General features: G+C 43.1%; 1 protein-coding gene across 7 annotated transcripts in view; it reads left to right on the forward strand.

Annotated features, from left to right (window-relative positions):
- The window catches only part of BANP (BTG3 associated nuclear protein), a 127426-nt gene that overhangs the window by 67649 nt on the left and 32291 nt on the right, over positions 1-27486 (forward strand). For 6 of the 7 annotated variants that reach the window (XM_085234800.1, XM_085234802.1, XM_085234801.1 and 3 more), the window contains one exon: positions 721-765. The exons of the other annotated variant lie outside the window; for it this stretch is intronic. In XM_085234800.1, coding sequence (XP_085090926.1) covers positions 721-765 — 45 coding nt within the window. The remainder of the gene's footprint in view (positions 1-720; positions 766-27486) is intronic. 7 annotated transcript variants of the gene reach the window in all.

A 27486-nucleotide genomic window follows, 5' to 3' on the forward strand; every position in this document is an offset into this window, starting at 1 on the left:
TAAAAAAAAAAAAAAAAAAAAAAAAAAAAGAGGAAGTGTTGCCAGTAAAAGGAAGTGTAACAAACATGCAAATCAAAGAACTAATTTGTTTTCCTGAAAGCAATGTCCTTCTTGGTGTTGGGGCAGCAGGTTTTCTGTTTGTCCTTGTGCGTTTAACAAGGCATCCCTGAGCATATGGGCGAAAGCTTCCCTTTGTTACCATTCTTCTTTCACTTTTAGACTTTGTAGCTGCAGTTCCCTTTGAAGCACTTGATGTTATTCAGTTTGTTGCAAGGGCTGCAGTTCCTGTAACAGAACCATGCTGGCCTTCAGCATCAAATATTGGTAAAACAAAAACCTGTTAGCACAGACAGTGACTTTCTGGCAGCGTTCTGTGCTGATAAGTCTTGCGCAGCTGATTGTAGTTCAGTAAGGCTTTGACTTACATTGGCACTTGCATGTGTATATACGGAAAAAGAACAATCCTAGGAAAACTTGCTGGTGCTGAAAACCCTCCTTTGCTTTTTTTATAACAGAAGTCTGTTTATCCTCTGTGGTTAGAGCACTGAGCATTGAAGTGTATCTGAATTGCCAAGATAGCCCTCAGAAATATTTCCTCAATAAGTAGATATCCTTAATATTGAAGTGGTTTGATAATGAGATGAGAAACGGGCTTTTTTCACGAGTGAGCAGTTTTCTGGATTCACAGCTTGTTAATTGTCAATGCTTTTTGTTTTACAGGGAAACCTGCAGATACATCAAGTGCACGTTGGGCAGGATGGGCAGGTAGGAACCGAGCTGAGCTCTGAGCACCTGCCTGCTTTATGATTGGTATTGCAGTTGGAGTGGTTTCACGTTATGAGTGTCTGTTTTATAGAGCAAAACCTGTTCTGGGCTTTGTTTAAGCAAGCAGCTCACAGAATGAGAGAATAAATTGAAGTGTTTTGTCTGTGGGCTTGAAGCGTGTGGCCAAACTTGTACCATTCCTCCTGCCATCGGCTTTTCCCCGTGTTTTCTACTTTCTTTGGCCTCTTCGCTCCTATGTTTACTAACTGGATTGATTATTTGGTGTACAGTATGTTCTTTCCCATGTTATCAACTGTCGCTGGGGCCAGATGTGGGCTGCAGGCTGTGCAAACTGACGAACGTTTATTGCTGAGTTTTAGGCAGCTATTTTTTCATTATATGGCTGTTCTGGGAGAAACAGATCTTTCACATCTGCTTTTGTTCTTTCTGATAAGATGGTTTTATTGGGTGCATGTGCATACATGAGGTAAGAAAAGAGTTTTTGCTTTGAGTGATGAGTCAGTAAGTGTTTAAATGAGCCATGTTAGTTGGCAGTGTTGTTAACATGATCTCAGGCACACTCTGCTAAATGCTGAATTCTATTCCTGTGTTCACAACAATATTCCTGTATGGAGCTTTCTAGGTGGACCACTTGATTTAAAAACAAACAAACAAAGAAAAACCTGTTGTGAAACTTTGCTGTTCATGTTGAATATGAATAAGCTGAGATATTTGGTTGGAGTTTCAGCCCTGCCCCAAAGGCTCACGAACCCAAAGGCCATGAGCAGCTGTTGGCACTCAGAGCTTTTGACTGTATGCAGTAAAGATGCAATATGAAACATAAAGATTAAAAAAGCCCAAAGCTTTCAATATTTGTTACTGGGACTTCAATCAAAATTATTTTTTGAGAAGCAAGACTGGGAAAGATGATGATATTTTGGGTACGTGCGATAACTTCTGTTTTAGAACATACCAATCTTTTTTCCTTCTTGGCAACGTATTGATATCAAAATTGCATCTTCTGAAGAGGTTAATGCTAGGTGGTTTGATGTCTCTCTGATAGCAGCATGTATGAATTAACTTGAATTTTGTCGATCGCAGCTGAGTACCGTTATTGTTCCCCTGCCACAAATTGCATCTGAAGTAGAGCCAAAGAATGTAGTCTCAATCATCATTGCCAATTCATGCTATATTAAGGGATGTGTTTGAATGCTAAATGTTTCCCTGACCCTGTCCCCCATGCCAGGCAGGGGCAGGCATGTCCTTCCATACAGCAGTAGCACTCGGCTCTGTCTTGTGCTGAGATACTTCTGGACTAAAAAGGCTTCCAAAACACAAATGCCCATTGCTTGGGTCTTGCTGATCATCTGACCAGTTGTGTTAGGACACACGGTGCTGGAAAATGGCATTCGGAAAGCACTTGTTGTGTGCTTATACACGTGTGCACATTCAGTATGTTAGTAGGTTGTCTGTGTAAAGACACCTGGGCTATCAAGCAGTGTAGGTATTCATGGGGATAGCTTGGTTCTGAGTGGTTGTGTATGTAGGAAATGAATTTAGCACCCAGGTCCCCTGAAAGCACTTGCTGCTTAGCTGTGTTCCAGCAGAGCAAAAACAAGCAGCAAGCAACTATTCAGGGCATTTTATCTCCTTTCTTCACTCAACATCAAAACCTTCAGCAGCAGCTGAGGCCGTGTGGACTGCTTTTGCCCCAGGGTGGATGAGCAGCACTCACATGATTCCCGCAGCAGCTGAACTGGCTCCTCCTCATCAGCTGAGCTGTGGTAAGTGACCAGTTCTGGAGCTATTAGCTCATAAAAACTGCGAAGGAAAATGAGTTAAACTCAACTCTGTTTGTGGTTTAAGAATGGAAGTTGAAACTAATGCATTTTCCTTGGCACTGGCAGTGGGATAAGAGCACAGAAACCTGTCATGTGATACGGTTCAGCAGTAATGTAAGTCAAAACAATCCAGTAGCTCGCATTGGCTGTGCATGACCTGCGATCAAAAGGACTTCTGTGGTTTTCCCACCTGTCCGGTGCTTTTCAGGAGCGTGCCTTTTTCGTCCTGGTTAAGAACTTGAACATTCCCTGCCAGGGGACTCTGAGCAGTTGGACAATAAGGGAAGTGAATAATGCATCACTTGGATGTCTTCATTCACTTATCAATGTGCCCAGCTGACACATAGGTACTTACTAATAGCACTAGGTCTCAGCTTGACTACTTGCTTTTCCTTTGAAAATGCTTCTTATCCTCCTGTTTCCCATGTGTTCTTGTGGCCTTACGTCTTAGTTTCAGCTGGGATGGAATTGTTTCCTTCAGGTGTGATGCTGTGTTTTGGTTCTAGGAGAAAAGCAGCATTGGTAACATGCTGGTGTTTGTAGCTGCTGCTGAGCAGTGCTGTGCAGAACCAAGGCTGTTCTCAGCAAAGGGAGCAGGGAGGGAACACAGTGAGGACTGACTTGAACTGGCCAAAGGGATGTTCTGTCCCATATGACATTGTATAGAAGAAGTTCTGAAGGGGCTGGGATTCTCTGCTCTCTTCTGCTCTTCTCTGCTTTCTGCATCAGTTGGGGGAGGTGAGAATTGCTTGTGCATCACTTGTTATGTGTTCATATGGATATATGTCATCATCGTTATCCTTTTCTCTATCTTAGTAAATCATTTTATCTTAAACCACAACATATTAGCAGGCTCCAAATATCCTCTCCGTCGAGATGAGGTTTGGTTCTGCCTCCTGATGTGCACTTAGCAGCCCCAGCTCCTTGTAAGCGTTCTGCTTCTTGTTCAGAGCAAAGCATGGGATCGTTCATCTGAACGACGGGGGAAAATGGCATAAATCTACCATGAAATTTTATCAGTAAAGCTTCCAAGGTGATGGATGTGTTTTAAGGCTCATGATGCTGGCAGTAAACAGCAGCTTCTCTGTAGAATACTGCAGTTGTTGGTTTCTTCTTTTTCTTTCTTCATTATTTTTCCACCCACTTCTGAATTGTCTGTCCTGGTAGTTGCACTGAATTTAGATCTTGTTTTTCTGGCATCGTTGTTCGTGGAACTAATGAAATCATTCCAAAAAGAACTCTCTCTACCTACACATGTGTTCTATTAGCTGAAGGTTTCATATTTCAATGCATGTTTAATAAAAATACCAAACTGCAAAAATAATTAGACTTCATATTAACTAATGCTTGAAGCCTCAGAGCAGTGGGAGTTTCTGGGCGTTTTGTGCTTGTGAATGACTAGAAGGTTTCTAATCTGTCTCTTTCCTCTGATTACCTGACTTCCTTTCTCCCATCTCCATCATTCTGTCCCTTTGTTGAGCCGTAGCGCTTTGCACATCAGGAGGTGTTCAGTGTGTGCCCTGCACGTGATGTGCTGCCGTGGTGCCATGCTGCTTGCAAGCTTTGGGTTGTAGAGATGCTTAGAAGATGTAGAAGATGACAACCTGAGCAGTGTGACATTCTTTGATGTCGTGTTTTAGGCATTCCATTCATTGCATCCTCCCAGCCAGCCTTTCTCCAATGTAGAAATTAATTAAAGTGACACCAGGCAAACGATCTTCGACTAATAGCCCTAGTTTTTAAATTAAAAACTTAATACACTTCAGAATCTAAAATAGGATCATATATATATTGCTGGAGAGCTGACAATTTGTTCTGCTCAATGAACAAATAATTAATAGAAATAGCAGCATTAGTTCACTTAATCTGAAGTAAGAGTATCTGTAGGTAAGCTGGAGTAGTTTTCTGTGGATTCCAGAACAACCGGCGTGTGGTTAGCAGCAAAAAATCAGCAACTGAATTGCTCTTGTAATGCCATTCTTCCTACTATGCATATGCAATAAACGTTTAGAATTGTTTCTGATAGGACAAGGGGGAATGGTTTTAAACTGAGACAGGGGAGGTTTAGGTTGGATATGAGGAGGAAGGTTTTCCCCCAGAGGGTGGTGAGGCACTGGAACAGGTTGCCCAAGGAGGCTGTGGATGCCCCATCCCTGCAGGCATCCAAGGCCAGGCTGGATGTGGCTCTGGGCAGCCTGGGCTGCTGGTTGGTGACCTGCACATAGCAGGGGGTTCACAGTGATTATTGTATCATATTTTCAACCCAGGCCATTCTATGGTTCTGTGGTTCTTGCAAAGCTGCCATCGTGCTGGAGCAAATAGAGGGGATGCTGTGGAGTAGCAGGTCACTGCTGCTGGGCCTGCAAGGTCGGAACAGATGTGTGTGAGGAACGGATCAGTGAGAGCTTGTGTTTCATGTCCTCAGGAGGAGGATGGGTCTGCTGCCTCGTTCAGGTCTGGTTTCAATACACTCAGCACTCCCCGTAACAAGCTCAAAGGAGATATGACCTCATCACCTGTGTTTGAAACATCTGTCCTGTTGCTGTTCTCTGGTGCAGCCTGAAGTGCTGGGCAAGCTGTTAAGCCTTACGGGAATAGAAAAGGGAGGGAAGCGTTCCAAATGTTGAAAATAAGCCTTGCTAATTCTAGTAATTCCACATAATACCTGGGGAGTCTCACTTGTGAGCAGATGAAACTCGGATGAGAATAGCTTGTTTGTGGAAGAAATTGCTTAGTAACGTATGGGACTGTTTTAAAGCAGCTCTTCTGAAGTCTCGTTTGTCTCTGCTTACCTCACTGATAATGACTGAGATAGTCACACTTGGCTTTGCAAGGAGAGCAGGGCAGTTTTTTAACATCCAATTCAGTTCATAATTCCAGCAAGGTATTCAGTGCTACAAACAAATGCATTGATGGACCGACCCTGTGTCTCTCACTTCTGTGTGTGCTGCAGGTGTCATTTTGCTGGGAAGGAAACTGTTCAATATGTTTTCTGAATATGCATCTTAATTGCCTTTCCTAAGCCTTTGGAAATAGATACTGCAGTTTCTATCAATATTAGCAACTTGAGTAATACATTATCTGAAACAGAGGGAAGAACTGTATTTCACAGCTCTCAATTCTCACATAATGGATCTAATTAAAAAGATTTAAAAACACTATTTTTTTAAATTGGAAGTCTGTAATCAAGAACAAATCCAATGCACACCGCTATTCCTATCCCTGATTTCCAAGCAGCAGAGGGCAGTAGCACGAAGATGATTGTCAGCTGCCTTCTGAGCAAAAGCCCGAAGAAATGGGGAGGCAATCCAAAGCACGAGGAATGCACTGCTCCGACATCAGCCCTGCAAATGCCGTGGGGACAGAGGCAGGTTCACAGCGTGAGTCTTTCTGCATGCATCGGGGGCTGCGTGTGCACGCGCGTGTGCTTGTGTGCAACGGGCAGAGAGAAAGAAGAGCGTGACTTCTGCAGCAGGAGATGGAGAAGGCTTTTCCCTGCTGCAGCACATCTGCTTTGAATAATGCACGCAGGGAAACAAACAGGATTGCTAGAAGAAAAACAACAAAATGAAAACCCCAATATAGTGCAGCTGGAGCTCAGGCACTGCTTGGACGGTCTTGGAAAAAAAGTAACTGATTATTTTCTAATGGTTCCTCTTTGGTAATAAGTTGTACTGAAGCAGGTCTGCTCTGTTTTGGGGAGCAAAAATCAATAGTTTTGAAACAAAATGTGCTTTATGCAAATCCAACATAGAAACATACTGTATTTGTGGATAAAGTAAGACTACTAAAATTTTAGCATGAGCATTTTAATTGAGATTATTCTTTTTTTTTTTTTTTTTTTTCCTTGCTGACAGCCCTTTGTGCACATACACTCCTTAATTTGGCAGCCTGTAGAAGAGGTGTTCTCCATTTTAAATTCCCGTCCTCCCTTTGGACCAACCAAAATAGTCATCGAGCTCCTGAGTCCTGCAGGCTCAGTCTGTTGGAGGAGGCAGTGCTGTAGCTGAACAGGTGCTTCAGGAAGTGCAAATCAAATTAATTTTACAGCAGTTAAATGGGTTAAGGCTTACAGATAGGCAATAAATGCAAATAAAGAATGGAGGAAGGTTTGCACCTTTTTGTAGTGGTGCAGCAGGACGGGATGCTGTCCTGTGGGACAGCAGTAGGCAGGATGGCCATGATGGTCTTTGTCATCTCTCTTGAGGCAAATGTGCACAGATGTGTTCACTGCAGGTTATTAGATTTGATGTCAGAAGGACAAGTGCCTCGTGTCAGGAGACTGCACTGGGGAAAACACAGGGCCGTGGTGTCAGTCAGCTGAGCATAAAATATCAACCAAAGCACAGAGAGGGAACTGCTGCTTAAGAGGTGATACTGCAATGCCATTTTTTTTAAACTGCATACCTTATCCACTTCCAGAGGCAGTGCTGAGGCATTTGGATGCGCATTGCAAGTCAGCAGGCCTTGCTTTATAAATGAGGTAGCACTTCTGAAAAACACCTGTGTTTAAATGCAGGGATTCCAACTGGTTAAGACTTCAGCTGTAATGCAGTTGTGTTGATGGACCACTTGTTGCACATCTGTGTTGCTGAGTTCAGGGATCCTTCTGCCTGGGAGCTGCCTTGGAAAGCCTGAAAGCGAAGGCACCTCTTCATCCTCAGTGAGCCTATGGACTGTGTGTGTGATTGGCCTTCTGCTCTTATTAACGATGTAAAATTTCAGTAATGAGTTATTGGATGGCCAAGTTCTGGAATCACTGCTAAGCTGTAGCACATCCTGAAAGCCACAATGATTGGAAAGTAGCTTCAGTTTTTCTTATTGCTTTAAATTTCAAAATGTGTATTTTCTTTTTTCTCTGAAGTACCTTAAAGAATGGAAACCACCAAAGTATTTTACTAGCGTGTTTTTTTAATGATCTGTTACTTGATGATTGCTGAATTATTTTTAGATTCAAGATTAAAAAAAGGCAAGTTGTTCTTGGTAGCAGTCTCACTGCATTAACCTGCTCATGTGCAGTCATTTTGATGACTTGTATTGCTTAAAGATGAAAAAGGAGAGAAAACATCAACATTTTCTGAAATAGTGATGGGCAGCATCAGTGTGTGCTGCCATAGGCAGTAGCTGTTGTGCATCTGTGCCTGCAGTCCATGAATGAACTGATGCGGTGTGGAGTTTTCATCTGAATGTCATAGAGAATGGAAGGAGTGTTTTGTGCCCTTAATCTTTTCAGGTAAATATATCCAATTAGGTTTTACATTTGGAAAGGAAGGAAGCATGGAGGAAAGATACAGGCTTAATTGAGTACACTGAGAGCAGAAGGAAAGAACTGCTTCTTTGAAGATAAATGAAGGAGAGCGGTGAGGTGCTGGAACAGCTGCCCAGAGAGGCTGTGGATGCCCCATCCATCCCTGGAGGTGTTCAAGGCCAGGGTGGATGGGGCCCTGGGCAGCCTGGGCTGCTATGAAATGTGGAGGTTGGTGGTCCAGCAGGGGGTTGGAGCTTCGTGATCCTTGGGGTCCATTCCAACCCAAGCCATTCCATGATTCTGTGACCTCACCATAAGTGAGAACATCACAGTTGCCTTTCAAATCAACTTGCTTTCTCCATCTTCTGGTGATCGTTAATTACTACAATTCATCAGCTATGCTCTTCTGTCTTTTTCTGTCCTTTTCTGCTGTGAGACCCAGCCTGCCCTTATGTGCAGAAAAAAATCCCTCTGCTGATGGGGCTGTAAACAGTCTTCAGTAGCAAAATCTCGTATGTATTTCTGGCATTTTTCGTTCAGTTCAGCTCTTGGCAAAGTGAAACATGAAGGAAATAGCTTCCCATTAATAACAGAAGATCCAAAATTGACCCTGCTTTCATGCTTCATTTCAGTGACGCAGGTAAAGATTTGTTTTGGGAGCAAATAGTAAATTCCAGCAGATAGTTGGCTCTAAGCGCATAATATAATGTCTGTGCTTTAAACACCAAGTTTTTCCCTGGTGCTTCTTAAGGCTTAGACATTATGTCACTCAACTATTTTTGTTTTCTGTTCCCAATGCAATATCTTAATGACCTGTAGAGTCTTGCACTCACATTGTAACCTTTGTTGCTGTTCCTTGCCTTACTGATCAAAAGTAATGAAGTGCACAGAGATGCTAAAATCAGCTTATTATTTTAATACTGAAAAATATTAGGCTTTTTTCCTCCAAATTATTTTTGTTTTGTGTGTGCTCTGGGCTGGTGGAAGAAGTGAATAAAAGTGATTTGTTCATCTCTCATACTTTGTTTGATACAGTCCATGAGTGACAGAGTCCATAGAGTGATCAGCAGTGGTTGTACAGCAAGGCTGTTTAATGAAGGCTTTGGAAAAGGATAATATTTTCTGTCATCTTTTTTCTATTTTTCTCCTAAGAGGGTGGGTTGTTCCATTAAAATTCCATTCAAGCAGACAGGAGCATTTATAATGCTCCAAAGAATACGTTCTCTATTTTTGAGTATATTATGTTCTTTATTCACCCAAATCTTGTTTTAATATTGCTGTAAACTTAATAAGAAGAGATGAGATATGAAGCGATAATCTTTTAAATATAAGGAAAAATAATTTTCTCCACCTTCGTAGAAGGCATAGGTCTAAGCCATCCCTTATTAGAGATTTTGGCAATAAAAATCTCTGCTTGTAGAATAGCAGTCCCCACAAAGCTATCTGCTGTGCTAATCTGGAGAAATCATTTCTTTTTTGTTTTGTTTGGCTTTTTTTTAACGCTCCTCACTTATGATTTTTCTCCCCATGCGATAGGAGCCGTGTTGCAGACGTGCCCATCTCCCATCGCCGCTCTGACAGCTCTGTGCTCCGTTAGGTGCAGTAGCAGGGCTGCCCTTTGGACCACGGGTGCTTTCAGAAATCTCCATCCCCCATTGCAGTCTGCAACCCATGAAGAATTCTGGGGGGTGATGGGGAGGGTTGGGCTGTTGGTACCCAGGATGGCTTCATGCTGTATGTATTATATATCTTTGGCTGGAAACCAGCTACTTGCTTGTAGCTGGCTGACCCCGATGATTGCTTAACTGTTCAGCATGGAGAGATCTCATTTCATCGTGATGAGAAACAAAGTGCTTGTGTTCGTGTGTGCGTGTTGTCAGGTTACTAAATGGCAGGTATAGAGTTCAGGCCGTTAGTGCGGTTAAACTTTGCACTGCGTTAAGTGCAACAGTAAATCTCAATGATTTAAACCCGTCTCCAGGTTTCCATGCTGTCTGCCTCTCTTGGGCGATCCAGGGGATGTTTTGCTGTTTCACAAACAGGAGGACGCCCCTGCTTTGCCTCCTCTCTTGGAGCATTTGCTTTCTTGAGGAGTTGGGGCACAACAGCTCTCTGTTTTCCAAGTTAAACCACGGAGGCTCATTTGCAGATGAGCACTGAGTTTATCTGTGAGGGAAAACCTACATGGTTTACACAGGCTTTCCACAAAGGCTTTTGTTAGATAATGCTGCGCACAGTGAGATTTCACCACTGATTGACTTGGAGCATGTGTTGTTTTTTGTATTTAATCCCTTTCATCTTCCCAACAGATTTTCAGTCCAGTTTTTCAGAATTCTTGAAATATTTTGAAGTAGAGGAGCAAATATTGAATAAATTGAAGTAGGATGTTGGAAGAACATTCCTTTGTGATTTGTGCGCTGACTTGGAACAAACCATATAGAAAACCACATTTCTGCAGCTGGAGTTCTTAATAGTTAATTTTTGTCTCAAGCAGACACTGATGTTAAAGAACTACAAAATGGCCAATTTGCTGCTTGCTTTAGGGATTGAAATCCCACATCAGCAGCACAGTTTTCAGTTCCGATCTCAGATGCTATTTTAATTAGCTGAGATGTATTCGGTGTATTCAAAATCTCACTTTATTACTGTAACATTTGGAAAGTATATTTGGGAAACTATCCCCAGTAGCTTGCTTTTTAGCCATTTCTTCGGTGCTCTGTGAACAGAGTTCTTCTTTGTGGAATAAGTACTTGAAATTATAAGCTTGATTGAATTTATTTGATCTGATCTGCTGGGACTAATTGCTGTATGCAAGCTCTGTCAATTATCCATCTAGAGCTATCGTTCCCAACTGATCTGGAAGCAGAAAGCAGCTCTGCTTTACACGGAGATACTCTCTTTGATAGTGATGCTGGGCTCCAACCAGGACTGGGCTCTGAATGAAGCTGTGTTATAAATGGCTCTGTGTTTTTTTTTTTTTTTTTTTTTTTAACAACTGTTTCTCCTCCTGAAATAGATCATTCCCTGCTTTTGGAATGACGCTATGTATTTATGTTAAACAGCACAAGTGTTACAGAGTTCACCAGGAGGAAGCGTTAGATTTAAATCACATGGCAGGTTAGTGTGATTTTTCTGATTAACTGTTTTGTTGCAAGTGCTGGTAATGACCCTGAAAATGGGGAATCTCAGTCCCATGGCTGTGACACAGGAGGTGCTGTTACACCCAACTCATCTGACTTAGGCTCTGCTTTGTGTCCGGGACTCTGTGTTCTGCTTCAGGGCTGTAGCTTGACTCCAAACTACAGCCAGCCCATTGGTTTCAATTGGTAAAAAGAAATAAAGAGGCTTGTAGAAGTCTCTATAATGCATCGGATTCAGGTAGAAGTAGAATGTCAGCAGTGCTGGTAGGTAAGCAGAGGTATCAACTCATAATGACAAAATGTTAATCGGAATTTATGCATCTCAGAACTGTTTTGTGCAACTTCTTTTTGGAGTTTTTTTCTTCCTGTATTAAAGCATTTTGCACGTATGATAGTAGGAAAACAGCAGCGTGTGTGTCAGGGATAGGACATCTGTGCTATATGAACACAGGAGATGTGGAGAGCAAAACCAAAGAGGTTGTTCCAACAGCAGTGATTTTGTTGTTGGCTTTGGGATCATGTTTTCCATCAGGATAAATTTGTTCTATAGTAGGTCAATAAAAAAGAGTTATCAAATGGTGAAAGGGTTTGGAAGCATACAGAAAAGAGTAGATGCCAGTGATGCATACACCAAAACTCAATACCAAATATAAAGCTCTGGTCAGTGAAACTGACTCTGTCCCACACACGTGTGTGTGAGTGGGTTGTGATTTGGTGTGAACCTGGATTGCACATCTAAAGGGAAGTCACTTCTGTCCATAGGTCTGTTCAGTGCAGGAACAGGGCGCTGATCTTCAGAGATGTGTAATAAAATGCCAGATTTTTACCTTTTGGTGCGTGTTTTTCATTGTCAGTGGTGATAAATCAGGGAGATGCTGCGTGAAACGCAGGGAAAGGAGTGATCAGTGAATCATCTGTTCTGAATTAAACTGTGACTCAATCGAGCATAACGGGAGTGGAACTGTCAAAAACGTTTGTCATTGGACTAATTCTTTTCCAAGTGATTCCAAGAGCTCCGTTATTTGGTGTCTGTTCAACACTGGACTCTAAATAATGAAATCACTCATGAAGTTCATGAATGCGTTTCATGGCAGCTTGTGGAGATCTATCCTTAAAAGCTGCAGATCTGAGGAACAGGTTTGTCTTCTGTGGAGCTACTCCAAATTAAGATGACCTTATAAGATGACCTTATAAGATGAGATGGATCCGTGTCTGTAATTTAGAGCAGATAGTAGTTGTGGAAGACTGGGAACGATTGAGGTAGACGTGGGTCGGTAGGACTGCTCAGGGATATTTCTATTTCGTCTTTGAGGAAAGAATGGTTACATAGGAGCATTTATTGGGTATGTTGGCTGCAAATGTCTGCAGAGGAAACGTTCCCTTCCCTTGGGAAGACTTAAATTACACCAGTTCCTTAAAGAACACCCTTTGCCCTTAAGATACCTGTGACTTTCTAGAGTTTATCTGTTGATTGCAGCATGCTTTAGTTTTCTGAGTGCTGAGTACTGCGTATTTCATTGCTATGGGAGTGCAGTGGAATGCATTTCGAGACTGCTGTCTAACTTGTTTGCTAAAAACTGTCCCTTCCAACTCCTGCAAAGTCAGAACATCCGAAGTCCGAATTGGGTCTGTGTTTTCCTGGCGGAGCAGCACATTTAATGCTTGCTGCACTGCCTGAGGCCCCCGCTTATTATCACTGAATTGTAAACTTCTTCCAGCGATTGTTTGTTTTTCTGGAAAGCTACAATGAAAGCTACAGCAAAGAGAGTCAGAGGAACAAAAGAATTCCTCGGACATTGCAAAACCGTTGACCAAATGGACGCTGTTAGTGCTCTCGATCCAGTGGCTCTTGATTCATTGGCTCTGGTTGGGCTGGTGGCTTCTGTGCTGTGTTGGCAGCCAGGGAGTCAATTAAGGACATTCCATCTTTCTAACACAGTTTTAATCTTATTTCCAGTTCCACTGCATCAGACCAAGCCAGATTGTTTTATAGATTTTGATGTTTATTTAATATTTTTTTTCCTAGCCTGAAATATGAAGTAGAAGAGCCTTTCCGTGTCAACGGCAAAATTAGGAGTGCAAACTTCTCAAACTTGAAAACTGACAGATTTGGACTGGATTGTCTTGGAGGTCTTTTCCAACCTTAATGCTTCTGTGATTCTCTCCCATCGTTTCTCTCCTTTGGTATTATACATTTTCAGGCAAATATATAATTTTTGCCCTCGGGATTTCCCAGAATGAAAAGCCTTCTAATTATAGACTAGTGTATAATTGTAGAAGAGGAAAGCATAGTTCATTTAAAAAAATAACAACTTAAATTACCCGTTGGAAGTGAAAAACATCCCTCTAAATGTGTTTTGCTCACAGCAGGAAAGCAGAACGGGAGAGTTGGTGGTTCCCCCCCGACCAGACTCGGTAATGGCACACGGCATCAGCGGCTGCTGCCCCACGTCTGCAGACGGCACTGAGCACAGAAACAACTCCTGTCTCAAAGTCCAGCCCTAGCAGATAAGGGCTTTGCCTTCCATCCAACTCAGATCTCGTTGTCAGTGCAAATACTGAGGTTTAGTTTGAATTGTTGTCCGAATTCACACCAACGCTAGATTGGTTCCAAATGTTGAGAGTTGTGTTTTCCAGTTTGAGTGGAGCGTTTTAGAGGAAAGAGAAATGGATTTGTCATCTTGTTTGTGCTTTTACTTAATTATTAGTAAAGCAGAAATTGGGGCAAAATATTCGAACGCGGTGAAAATCGTTGCTTTTCTCCACCCGGCAAAAACCGAAAGCTAAAATAAAATGTCCTCAGGCAGCACAACAACGTTACTTTGTGACATTGAAACGCGGCAAGGAAAGGAAAACGAAAGTCAGAATTGTGCTGTGCTTAAAGAGGGCTGCCTCCTGTGTGCCTCTGCGCCGTGTTTGATACCGTGGAGTTTTATGATCAATGCAGTGCTGCTGATAGCATCTCGGTGCTGCGTTCGGTGCCGTTCCCCTGCATTCCCTCTCAGTGTGAAACGCAGCGGAGGTGCACGGCAGCCTGGTTGCTCCAGCATGTCGGCTGTGCTGTGTGTGATATTGGGGTCGAATTTAAGAAGCCATGTATAGCAGTGTGATTTTGCAGCTGTGCCTGAGCTGGGCTGCTGTTGGGACTGCTTAGGTTACTAGGCATCCATAAGAAAAGTTACCTTCACCTTGTGCTGTTAGCTTTGTGCCTGCGATCCTTGTGGGTAATGCAAAGATCGAAGCACAGTTGGGAATTGTTTCGAGAGCTTTAAGGAAAAAGAAATGGGGAGGAACAGCTCCTGTGTGCGTCCTGGTGGAGCTGCTGCTGAAATCCTGTTGAGGAGCGGTGCTATCGGAGTGTTGTGCTTACAGAGTACGGAGGAAATGAAATGATTTTCTCTGACCGCCAGACCCCGCGAGGAATCAAAAGCAGTTTAACGCCGTGATTTGGTAATTCTGCGCTTCCTCCGAGGCCGTGTGCAGGAAAACGCTTTGTTTCACTGGTCAGAGTTTTATCACCTAACTGAAGGGAGCTGCAGAGCTGTGCCAGCAGCAGTGCAGTGTTCTGAGCATCCCGGAACGTTCAAAAACATCCAAGGAATATGTGACAATTGGAAGAACTATGTAGGTAGAGGATAATTTGGTTATGTGAGTTGCACCCATCTTGTGCAGATGGCCATGCAGCTGATCAGATAGCTGGCTTTGTTTAGATGTTACACGCAGCAGCTCTTTGCTTCACTGAGCATTTCCATTGCTAATTATTTCCTTCGTTTTCATACGCGTTGCTGGACACTAGGTAATGTTTTGCCTGAAATCTCTTAAGCTACAGCTTCCATCACCACCACGGAGGAGCTGAACTTGGAAGCCAGTGAATGGAGCTCCCAGCTATCTTTTTAACCCAGTAGCACCAGATGCATTGTGTAACAGTACCACAAAGCTCACTTTTCTGTTCTGAAAGCAGCGTTGGTTGGAAAGAGGGAGCCTTCGTTTGGGCACAGCCGTGATAGAAGTCAGCTCTGTGGCTTGTGGCTCTGCACAGGCATAGGTTAGGGCATCCATTGCATCTGAGCTGTGAATTTGAAGTTGCTTTCCAATTATTTTGACCTAGGAGGGTTGTTTTTTTAAATTATTATTATTATTTTTATTTGGTGAAAGACTTTGTGGGTCTTCTGAGCATTAAATGGCAACGTCTTAGGAATCAGCTTCAATAAAGACTTCATTTCTGAGCTGTTCTTTGAAGCCTTTTTGAACTGTTCTTTTTAGGTCAAAAACTAGACTTTCTCTCCTCTCCATATGTCTCCATACGTCTGTCTAATCAGGAGCTTGTTTCTCCCTCAGGATGGGCTCTGGCATCTCTTTTCTCCAGTTGCTCCAGGAAAAGTTTGGCTCCCAAAGAACCTTCTCATTTTGGCTTTGCATTGGTTTCCCCTGCTCTGTGTTCTCAGAGCCCATCAAAGGCTGCCTCCTGGCTCCCTCCTGCCCTGACATTCCTTCCCAGCCGTGCTTTTTGCTGAAACTTCAGGAATATCCTGTGCTGCTCCCTTTGAAGTGTGCTCGTGCCACTTTTGCATAACTGGTTTCAAGCCCCAGCAGCCTCTCTCAGATTCCAAGCCATTTGGGCAGCTCTCTCCCTGGGGCTCCCAGTGACTGCCAGGTACCACCCTGCATCCCACTCACTGCCAGGTTCCTGGCACAGAGCTGCTGGCACAGCCCCAGAAATGTGATCTCAAGTTATGACTTCATGCAAAAAAATTACAGCATTTGCTTGCGAGCCGTAACCGAGATTAGAAATTGTAAGGGAGCATCGCTTTTTTGTTTTCATTTCCTGCTTGCCGGTTTGTTGCTTCTATGGAAGTATTCTGTTGAATTGCTCGGGACTGCTTTCCTCTTTGATATCATCTTTATTTGTTGTGAATTGGTTGTGTTATGCAGTCAGTCCTTCCTCTATAACCTTTCTTGAAAGCAGTGTGGGAGATCTAACAGCTATGTGTTCTGAAATGCGTATATTTCAGAAGCAAACTTGATTGTGCCAGGTTGTCACGCTTGCCAATTAACAGACTGAGTGTATTCTTGCATATCAAATCCTCCAGCTTCATACCACTGTGCTGTGTTTAAAAGGAAAAACAACCAAAAAATGTGAGTCGCTTGCACATAATGCAGAAAAAAGTGTCACGCTTAGGGTTAATGATTGTGCTTAATTTCAGCCAGAAGGACCGGAGACATTCCTTGGTAGCTTTGGTGGTGTTCTGGGAGCTGAGTTTTCCAGGCAGGGTATCTGTAGAGGGTTGTCAAACGTAGGCTGCCAACTTGGAACAGACCATAGAACTTAGAAAAGACGCATATATCAAAACATACAAAGGCACACATGCAAAAATCTCATGGGATAGCTGAATTCCATGCTGTACCAGGCATAAAAAGAAAACAGTGTAGTCAGTGGGAGAGCAGAGAATTTAAAGTCTGCGTTTGCTAGGTGTGCGGGAAAGCTGAAACCCAAATGGGTTGAGTACAACAAAAAGGAATGCGGTTGGGCTGCAATAGCTCTTCTGGCACTCCTGATGCATTTAGCCATTTTCTTTCAGCTCTGAAAGAGAGAGAAAGAAAAGTAACTGTGAAATTGGATTGAAGAAATCAGAATGGTGCTGCACTCTGGTAAGATCCAAAATATAGGGCAGCTGTTCATTCGTACCTCCTAAGGCTGAGCGTACTAAAACAGGTTGAAATGATAGAAAATCCTGTGGCTAATCAAACTCGAGAGCTATTTTTTCAATTCTGAAGGATTTCTTTTTACTGTCAGTGCGATGGTAGGGGATAAGAGATAAGATCACAATTGTAATCTGATGGAGAAAGCTTGGAAGCAGAACGCCTTTCAAAGCAGCAATGCTCATCAATAGAAGCAAGCTGTATGGCTTATGGGAAGGCAGTGGGTATGGCCAGGCTGCTGTGGCATGGAGCAGAATGCACATGCTGCAGAAGAAGGGACCTGCAGCCCCAGCCCATTTGCTTTTGTTTTATCTAGCAGCTCTGCCTCCTCACAAAGGCGGGAGGGCTGTCGCAACAGCCCACAAAAAGCAGAATTATGGTTTTTATGCGGATTTTAATCTTTTTTTTGCCAGCGATGGTTTGTTCAGATTGTTGTCTGAGTTTGGTTCAGTGCTGGAGATGCTCTGCTGGAAATTACAGCATGGTTTGATAGCGTGGAGCAGTGATGGCCGCTGTGTGGCCCGGGGCAGCCATTTGGCCTGTCTGAAGAATTTATTGCCTGGGCTGCGGTTGCTGCAGTAGTTGTGCTAGAAAGTTCTCCTCTGAGTCTCTGCAGCACTGTCACTCTTTTTGGATGTGTCTGCAACAGGGAGGAGAGGAGATGAATAGCATTCTGGAGCTGGTCTGACTCGCTCATGAGCTTGCCCATGGGAGTAGGCCCTGCGGTGAAGGCAGCTCAGGAGGCGCTCAGGTTGGGGGATGTTCGTGGGCTGGGGAGCAGCTCGGAGCAGGAGGGAGAGGAGATGGCTGCAGGTGGGGTGAGCCGGGCAGGGAGGAGCTGCAAAGGAGCTGCTGGGTGGTGTTTTCTTGGCGTATATGTTGGGATGGGGTGGGCAGATCCGGGGCAGTAAGTGAGGGAAGAGAGCTGCCCTTGGGCTGCCTTACCCCAGAAGAGGAAAAACTCCAAACCAACTGAAGTCACAGGGATGTGACAATACAGAAATGGCTTCAGCCTGTACTGTTACCTCCGTGTACTTGGGACCAAAGGCCGGGAACCAGTAGGTAGCAGTTGCTAGATAAATTAGGCACTGGTGCAGTGAAAAGGAGGAGGAGGTTTTGGCCTCGATACAGCTGTGTGAGAAGCGTTCAGGATTTGTCTCTGGGAGGCCAGCTGACCATCAGCCACTAACTGGTATTGCCAAATAGAGCAAGTGGGTGATATCCTGCTGGAAAATAGAGGTTATTTTTTGACTGTGTAGAGGACTAGCCAACGAAAAACAACACTCAGACATTTTGTTTGCAGACATGATTTCTGGAGTTTTAGCCAAAAGCACAGTGGAACAAAGACCGAAGTTAAATTTAGTACATGTCAACCTGATCAAAACCAAGTATACACAGACAAAGCCTGTCCAGATTCAGACACAATGCGGCCTGCAGTTGCCAGAGCTTGCACAGAGGATGGGATCTTGCAGAAAGGAGCTCAAGCCGTTAATTACAGCAGAGGCAGTGTATCTCCAGTGTCACTGTGTGAATGTGGTAGGCCTTGTGGCAGCTTATTTAAAGGTAGTAAACCATTGTTTTTATGGTTTTGTGCAAAAATAACTCCTTAAAAACGTGCGCTATGACTGTCCAAGAGTTAAAAACAGATCTTCAGGGAGCACTAGGAGCTTTTGTAACCTCAGATCAGTGAAAACCCTTGCTACTGGGGCTGGATGAGGTACTGTTAAATTGTAGAATAGCAGCACTGAATATTGCCTTTTGGCATTTTGTTCAATGGAGGAGTGGAAACAAGAATGCCTGCACTGCATAGAAAGCAATGTCAGCATTGAACTGAAGGACAGGAAATGATTTATTAATAATTTGGGTTTTGTCTATGGAACTGATGCTGTGGGGTTGGTGGTAAGGGGCAGATACAGGCAGCAGGATGCTGTGTGTGAGAGTTGACCCACGCAAGCATAGTGCACAGCAACAGAAGATAGATGCACCATTTCTGGAAAAAAAAAAAATGTGATTTTGCAAGGAAATGTTTCAAACAGGCAAGTGTTAGAGGCTGTGAGTGCCAAGGGGCAGTGAGCAAGCAGCCCTCCATCAGCAACACCAGTTTGCTTTCAGGGAGTCAGCAGGTCCAGGCATTGGCACCGAGCAAGAAATGCTGAGCACAAGGTTGGCTGTGAATATTTCATTCCAGCTCCTGACATTTTTCTCTTGAGCTAATCTGCTCATTTAAGAGAAATAAACTTCCAGCCGTGCAGCAAAACCTGCATCACCTTGTCGTGTTCCCTGAGAGCACAGGCCTGGTTGGAGCCCAACGAGAGGAGAAAACAGACCTGTGAGTTGCTTTAGTTCTTCCTTCTGAACGGATGGATCTGTTGATAAACCACGACGCCCGTTTTGTGTCAGTTAATGCTATGACAACGTGAGAGTAACTTCAGCCAGCTTCTATCTTTTCTATCTTTATGGTAGTGTTTGTTTATCAATGTTTATAGGGAATTGTCTTCACAACAGTCTCCGTATTATCGCTGGAGCAGATTTTATTCATTAAGCCCCTTGCAACCACAGAACTGATCAGAATACGAAGTATTTCACAACAGAGTAAACAAAGGCAAGCTTGCGGTCACAAGTACCCGACGTGTTCTCCCAGAGAGGCTGGGAAGCATTGGTTTCACGTTCCTGTCGTTGCTGTGGCTTCTAATTCCCATTGCTTGCAGGCTGTGTTGGAGCAGGCAGAGCGAGGATGGAAGATACCATAAATTTCTCAGCATTTAAACTTGGGGAGCGTGAATCATTTCTTTCTTGGAATAACTTTAATAGAAGAATAGAATCCAACCTGATGAGAAAAACGTGCAAAATCTTTTTCCTTTTCCTCCCGTGTTTCAATGCTTCTTTTTCCAGCCTATTTTTATCGTGAACACTTGGAGAAACCTAAGAAACTTGGAGTTGTAACGCTTGCAGATTGAGAGCACTGTGAAAAGGCATTTTGCTAGGAGGCTTATTTTAAGGAACAGTAGACTTCCAACCAATTAGAAAAGAAAATAATTTGTCTGGGATAGTTTACATTAGATTCTGAACAATTTCGGCAACTTTGGGGATGTTAGAAATTGGTTGGATTTCCTTCTGAAGAGATGAAACATCATTCCTAATGTAAGTTACAGTGATATCAGATGTCAAGAGCGTATGGAAGCTTATATCTCACAGAGGCGATGCCAGAAGGATAGCAATGCGTTCAGTAATTCCCTGGGTTTACAAGAAGTGGTGGATTATATTCACTTGAATTGTACTCGGTTACGATGTCATTCTTGGGATGTTTTATCTTGGTGATTTCAAAATACTGAATAAGAGCAAAGCATGACAAGCTCAGCGAAGATAATTCAGAGGCTCTCAGCCCTAACAGAAATATTGACAATACTTTGTTGTTTTAGGACTTGGATTTATGGTTCTTGGGGATCTATTCCACTCCATAATGTCATATAATCCATTGAGTGCTGAACTGAAAGCCAAAACTCCTCCTGCTCAGATCCTGTGCCTGCTGTTGCTCAGTTGGACTTCAATAATTGGTGTGAAGGAATACGGCCACAAACCGTGGGTGAGAAATGTGAGGCTGTGTGACGAAGCTCCTTAACATATAGCACCTTATTGCTGTAAGCACTGAGCTAGAGCAAGGATTTCTCATACACGCTGTCTGTTCCATTGCAGGCAAGGGTTCATGTTAACCTGCAGTCTTTTTTAATTGCTGGAGGTGTAAAGTTTACCCCTTTCTGGCATGTGGGAGACAGCAAGGCGATGACTTCAGTGTGGCTCATGGATTTCTAACTTGTAGTTATTATTGTGTTCTTTGTAAAACTTGCGTTCGTTTTGCCAGGAGGAACTGATAGTAGCAGGTTGAAATATCTAGAGGCAAAAACATTCATTTCTAAAGAATTTAAAATGGTAAATTTTACAGTTTGTCATCAGTGATCCTGATGCTGCACCAACCAACCCCAAATCTGTAGGCTGCTTCCTTGGCCCTTCCAGCTTTGAACGGACAGCGTGACAGCTAGCAGCAATCAGGAAACCATTCATCTGAATGCCTCTTCTTTTGTGCGCATCTTTCACTCGCTCTCAGTGCATCCAGCATTGCTTCATACTCTGCAGAATGAAGCGGTGTTGGGGTGCAGTAGTGAGCAGGTACCTTGAGATTATCCAAAGTGAGCTTGGTCTGCGCCAGAGAGAGAGCGACTGTGCTTGTGCCATGGCCTGTGGTCCATTGCTCACACTTTGTTGGAATTTTGTTTACATTTCAAGTTGCTCGGTACAAAAACCACTGTTAGAATGCATAGTGGCAAAAGCAAACCTTTTATGTCTCCTCTGCTGCAATCCATTCTTAAGGCGTCTTGAACTGAATGGAAAAGGTTGGACAAGTGGACCTGGATAAGTGTCAGCTGGAAAGCTTTTGTATTTATCCACCCAAGGAGTTGCTTTTCAAAACTTATGTAAATAAGTTTAATTTTGGATAATAACTACTTGCTTTTAAGTGATTTGCTGCACTTACCGTGCCCAGCTAGTTGCACTGGTATCTTTGACTTCCGTAGATGCTCTCCTTATTGAAGATCCTTTAAGATCAGCAATTAGTCTATACTGATAAAGCTATTTATTCTTTTCTTTTTTTATTTTGTTAGCTTGGAGGAAATGTAGGATACGTGCTAGAAATTGTAGAATCTCATCCCAGCTCTGCCACATCGTGACCCATAGGAAATTGGTGCATTGCATTGCTTCAGTTTTCTTGCCTATGTGGTAGATAGTTGCTGGTCTCATCTCTCTCCCAAGGTATTTTGTCACTCTTAAAGTGCTTGAAACTAATACCAGACTTTCTGATAAGCCCTTCCACATGCCATTTTTATGGGAGTAAAATAAAAATGAGGTTATCTAGAATTGACAACAACTGTGAATTTCAGATTAACTGTGAAGTCTTTCTGCTCGAAATCAGTGCATCCCACTGCCTTGGAAAGATCTTCTCCTCCATTATTCATTACAAGGGCCTTAAAATTATACTCCAGTGACAAAGCTTTTATTTATTTTTAGACAATTGGCATCCACTTCTGGCTGACCTAGAATGTTTCTTTGATGACAATGTCTGTGATCCAGCTGGGTTTGCTGAATGGTTGAATAAACAAAGACAGATAGTAAAATGTGGGAAAGAAAAGGCTATTTTTATTATATTAGAGAATCTGTCCAGCCGAGTCCAGGCCTGATTCTAAATGTCATGTCTGTAGCAGTACACTTCAGTTAAGTGCCCTTGTGGTCTCTGCAGTATTTCTGGAATTTTATCATTATTGGATTTCAAGGTTACGAGAAGGTTAAGACCAAAAAGTTCAGAATGAAGGTGATTCACAAAGGCCTCTTCCTTCCTGAAGCATGCATGGTATAGCTCAGGTTGAATACATAGAAGCCAGAGGATAAGTATAAGCCAGTTGTTTTTGACATTATTCATCTTTTTTCATTGTTGTTTCATTTGCTGGCCATTTGTTTTCAGCAGCTTCAAAACCAGCTTAATTTTGAGAGGATAACTCTGCTGGTAGCAAAGAGCTCCGGGTCACAGAATATACAGAAGCCTCTTGTTTTGACTGCATCAAATGGGTTTTTGAACTAAATGGTTTCCTGATCCAAGTTTTTCTTTCTTCTTCAAAATGAAGAACATAAACCATTTACCATGAGAGCAGTGTTGAGGGCAATGGCTGGGATTCAAATCCACTGCAAATTTAGAGAAAGTCGGTCCATTCTACGAGGCTGAAAACCAAGTAGCAAACGACCTCCTTGCATGTATTTAAATTTAGTTATTACAAACAATAGTGATGAGCAGACAGCCTGATGCTGTAGCTCTGATACTTCTGGCACAGGAGGAGACCCAGTGAGCCCTGGAGTTCCAAGGGATGTAGAACTTGGGCCAATGAAAACCATTACTTCCACCATAAAAAGCAATGGCACAGCTCGGAGTTCCAGTATGAATATTGGGAAAATGTTTTTACGGGGAAAATAGTTTCACTTTTTTGTTTGGTGGGGTCGTTGCATGTCTGAACGAGGAGCAATTTTTCCAGTGTGTGTAGGATAACCAGATGTGCTTTGGCCTTGAAGTACAGTGCTGTCCTGTCAAGGCAGGGGTTAGTTCTACCATGTGAAACTACTGAGTACCCAGCGCATATTTGTCTTGGATTAGGAGCTTTAAAGGACTTATTTAGAATCCTTTCTGTTTATCAGTTTCTAGAATGTAAAAAATGGCCTTTCTTGATGACTTCAGTGTAATTTTCCATGGTTCGTACTGTTGGTGGTAATAAATAAAATGCAATAAGTTATACGTTTTTATAAGACTATTTTGGTCTTTTATTAGAATTTAATAACCCAGCCAAAGCTTCAATCAGAGCTCTTCTCTTTAACATCAAAACAACAGTTCAGAATTGTGTACTTGAAGGCTGATCCCATTGACTGCAGAAAAACATCACCTGTACCAGTGCCAAGGAAAGCATCCGGTGAGACAGACGAAACAAAGGCAGCAAACCTTAGCCATCCAAGTGGGGTTAGGAAGCTTGTAAGAGCCAAGCACATTCTAGCTCCCATCCCTGTGCCTCTGCCTCTTGATTAGGTGTCTTGATTAGATCCTGACTTGGCTGTGTGTCAGGTGCACCAGTTATGGTTTTTGAAGGAAAAAACAACACCACAAAACATTAAATAATAATGGTAAAAATTCTTAGGGTTCTAAAAGAATTGTTTTTTATAAACGAGAGTAACTTTGTATGCGTAAGATAACGGCAAAGGATTGGCTCAAGAAACCATTGCGTGCAAGGTTGCAAATCCAGGCTGCTTTCTCCTGTGTTTCCATCCCTTCTTTTCCAATCCAAGAGTACCAGCAGTGTGCTTCTCAGTCATCCTTGACTGTCTAGTGATGGTAATGACGGAGAAAAGGAACACAAATTCTTACAGAAACTATCAGTTTGTGCTGTAACAACTTGGTTGGCCAAGATATCAGCGTCTGTGGAATCAGTTTCCAATCAATCCTGCTGTGTCAGCATCATTTGTTACTACTAGTGGTTATAATGGGCTTGCTGTTATCTGCCTCTTCATTGCTGATTGCCTTCTGATATGGCTTAATAGATGGCTACGTGGGTCTTTGAGTTTCTCCTCAGTTGTTTTTCAAGGTGAGGATGAGTTCACCCCAGAGCAGACACCGGGACAGCAGCCTGCAGTGCATCCTGCCATTTGGGATGGGGTTGGCCTTAGGTCATAATGACAGTTGTAACGATGGAACCAGATAATTAAACAACAGTTTGGCGGTGGCTGCTGCTGTGTGGCTACAGAAGGAAAAAGATCAAGCACCCATAACACTGGGTTAGTTAGGTGTTAAGCATGCAGTTTCACACCAGTGGTTTGAAGTCAGCAATGGCCAAACCCTTGGTTCTGATCTGCAGGCTTAGCAGTAGCTCACTGTGTTTGCAGGATGGGGAGTTGCTGTGCTGGTGCCGTCGGCAGGTCAGCATGCACATCACCATGTATCTGTGTTTGTTGCACCCCATCAGCCCAGCTGCCCCTGTCAAGATTTTCCAGCCAAAATATAATGATACCAATGGTGTGAGCCCTCCTGGCTGAGGTGTGCAGCTCTGGAGCTGCTGCTCTGGCTTGTAACCCAGAGGGCCTTTAGGTGACCCTGCTGACATGGGTCTGGAGGCTGAAAAAACAGCGCGTTGAGAAATTGTTTAGTGACTTTCTGAAGTAATCTCTTAATTAAGAATAGGCTTCTGAATACAGCAGGGCTCAGAGCATCTGCACTGTTGACACTCTCATCCAGCTCAACGCGTGTGAGGCTGTGCACAGGACGTTAGGGCTGGAATTGCTGCTTTTTGAGACTCTGAGAGCTGCAGACCAAACCTTGCTGCTTTTGACGACATGTGCACCGTTCCTGCAGGGACGTTTAACTCATTTTGCTCGCAGTGATCAGCTTAACCTGAGCTGTGCCTTTCCCAAGCCCAATTCCTCAATAGATGGGGATGGTGGGACTGTGTTCATTGGGGCTCTCTGCCTCCCCCAGCAGTGCCTGCACGAGGCTCACGTGTGCTGTCAGACAGCTGCGAGGTGCAGTGTTTCTCAAACTCTATTGCAGGGATGCAGTTTCTATTTCATCATTGTCCTGGCATATTGCTAGAGTTCAGTACGTTATTAAAAATAATAAATAATAAAAAAAAAAACACTTAAAGTATATTTCTTTTCCATATTAACTCTTTATTAACCTGGGAATAACATCCTACAGCCACCTGCCTACATGGAGAAAAGGAACACCTTCATGGTGCTTTTATTGAAGCTGGTAGCTGCAAAGCTGTAACACGTTCCCACCAAAGAGAAGAACAGATTGGATGTCCTATTGCTTTTCGGTTAAGAAATGGTAGAAAAACACCTGCAAAGCAGTTTGATTGCTTTTCTGATCTTCCAAGCAATATATGCCATGGAGAACATTCAACATTCTTTGTTAATAACACACTTTTTTTTTATTCTGGAGAATGATCCCAAACCCATCCAGAAAGGATAACGGATTACAGGAGATATGGGGAAAATACCCTGCTGGACGAGTGCTTTCTGTTAATATTTTACTATCTATTAATATCTTGTATAGAATATTTTCAACCCAGATGGATGGATAGAGGTAGGGTTTTACTGCATTACTAAAACATACGAGCTTATGGTACAGTACTCTCTAACTTACTACTGCTGTGTCTGGGCTGAAGGATTTTGAGAAAGCAATTGATGTGAAACAGATGGGTGAAAAAAGCCCACAACTGATTTTTGTAATCATTTTTTTGCAGATTTTCTGATAGAAGAGAACTTTTTGCAGAGCGAGCCTTGGTGATTTTTATCTGATAATTCTGATGGTTGATGTTTGTAGGGTCTGAAGAGACGGGGTTTTAAAAAAGGGTTCAGATGTTAAAGAAAGGGGCTTGGAAGAAGCACAGCTCAGGTTAAGCTGATCGTCGCAAGCTAAACCAGTTCTGTCCCCACAGTAATGGTGCACGGGCTGTAAAAAGCAGCAGGATTTGGTCTGCAGCTCTGAGTCTGAAAAAGAAGCAATTGCAGCCCTACTTTTCCACGTAGAGCCTCACACGTGTTGAGCTGGATGAGCGTGTCGGCAGTGCAGATACTCTGAGCCCTGCTGTACTCAGAAGAGTTTTCCTTTTCAACTTAAAGGTGAAGGCTTTCTAACTTTTATCTGAGTTAGAGGGACGTTAGAAACCAGCGTTTCCTCTTCCACCTGCATGGCCAGCAGAGCCGTATTAAATTACCAAGAACTTTAAGTGCTAAGCGTTGGAGTCAATCGTGTGTTCGTTTCCTTTGTCCAAGCTGCCTTTCCAGCTGTATCTGCTTTATTTCAGTTTTAAGTCCGTTCAGGGAAGCAGTGAGAAACACACGTTTGGAATGAGCACCCCGAGCAGTTGTGCTCGCAGACAGGAGGGTGCTCACATTTCAGCAGCAGTGCGGAGGATGCGCCGCTTCGCAGTGAGGAATTGCTCCCAGCACTTAGCTTAGGTCCAGCTTTGCCCCCTGAGCTGCTGAGGAGCGTGCGGTCGGTAAGGATTTACACTTTTCTACTGTTAGTCGCTGTCTTTTAGTCTTAGTTTTCCTGAATTCTGTGATGAAGTTTTTAATCTCCAAAATATCCTGATGCTGCTGGTGTTCTGTTTGGACTTTTTCCTAATTAGTGACAGCAATGAAGAAAAATAATTGTCAGTTTCGGAAGCCTTCAATGTTCGCTTGAAGCGTGGCTTCATTTAAAGTGCATTCAGCTCTGTTTGCTGTGCAAGCAGCTCGTTTCCCCGCAGGAGCAGCAGTTTCTGCTGGGTGTGCAGCAGCACCGACCCTGCATGGCCCACGTTAATCCTTCATAGCTGGAACGGAGGGCATTGGCTGCACAAAGCAAGCTGCAGGAAGTGTCAGGAGGCGTCACTTAGATTTGGAAGCAAATTAAAGCACTGCAAAGAAGCAAATGTGAAAAGCATCTCATGGCGCTGAGCTACGTTACTGAAGTGTAAGGAGACGTTTTGTACTCGGTGTCACAGTGCAGCACACAGCCCTGTGCGTGTCTTTGCAGTGGTAACCTTTCCAACCTCTCTTAAAGAACTTCCAGCTCTGTGGTGTATTTAATTCCTTTGCCCTTGGCCGTTTTCTTTATGCTTTTTTGTTTGTAAGTTGGGGAAGCTAAAATTGATGGCGTACTGACGGGCATAATACTTAATATTATTTTGCATAATGGCCAAGAATTTTTAATTTCCTTCTTTCCCATGCCTTTTCTTGTTCATTTAGCTGAACGTTACCTCTGTTCCTGTGTATTTCTTCTTTCTGAGTGCCCATAGTTAACGTGTGTGTCTGTGTATGATTTCATACTGCTGGGGAAGGATTTCACCTGTTGTTGTGCTGCTCTGCTCTGAGGGAACACGACATTTGGCTTCCATCGCAGAGGTATCAGAATGGTTTGTCACCTCCCTACGTTTGCACATTCCCATGTATCTTTCTGAATGTTAAGATTAAAAACATTAAAAAACAAACAGCAGTTAAAAATCCCAAAGCACTTTTCTTGATGTTGGCATTCAATATGGGCTCCTTGGCTCAGGATTTCCCCTTTTGGGGATACACTGAGTTGCTGCCATTCCCGATAGAAGTTGCCTTTATATTTTTAGATACATTTGGAAAGAAACATGTTCTGTAAATAGTATGTTTTGATTGGAAGTATCGTGAACTCCTTTAACGTATTCTTTTTTCACCAGCAAACATGACACTAGCT

This window comes from Meleagris gallopavo, chromosome 13, assembly GCF_905368555.1.
Source record: "Meleagris gallopavo chromosome 13, MGAL_WU_HG_1.1, whole genome shotgun sequence".
In the NCBI taxonomy this organism is placed as follows: domain Eukaryota; kingdom Metazoa; phylum Chordata; class Aves; order Galliformes; family Phasianidae; genus Meleagris; species Meleagris gallopavo.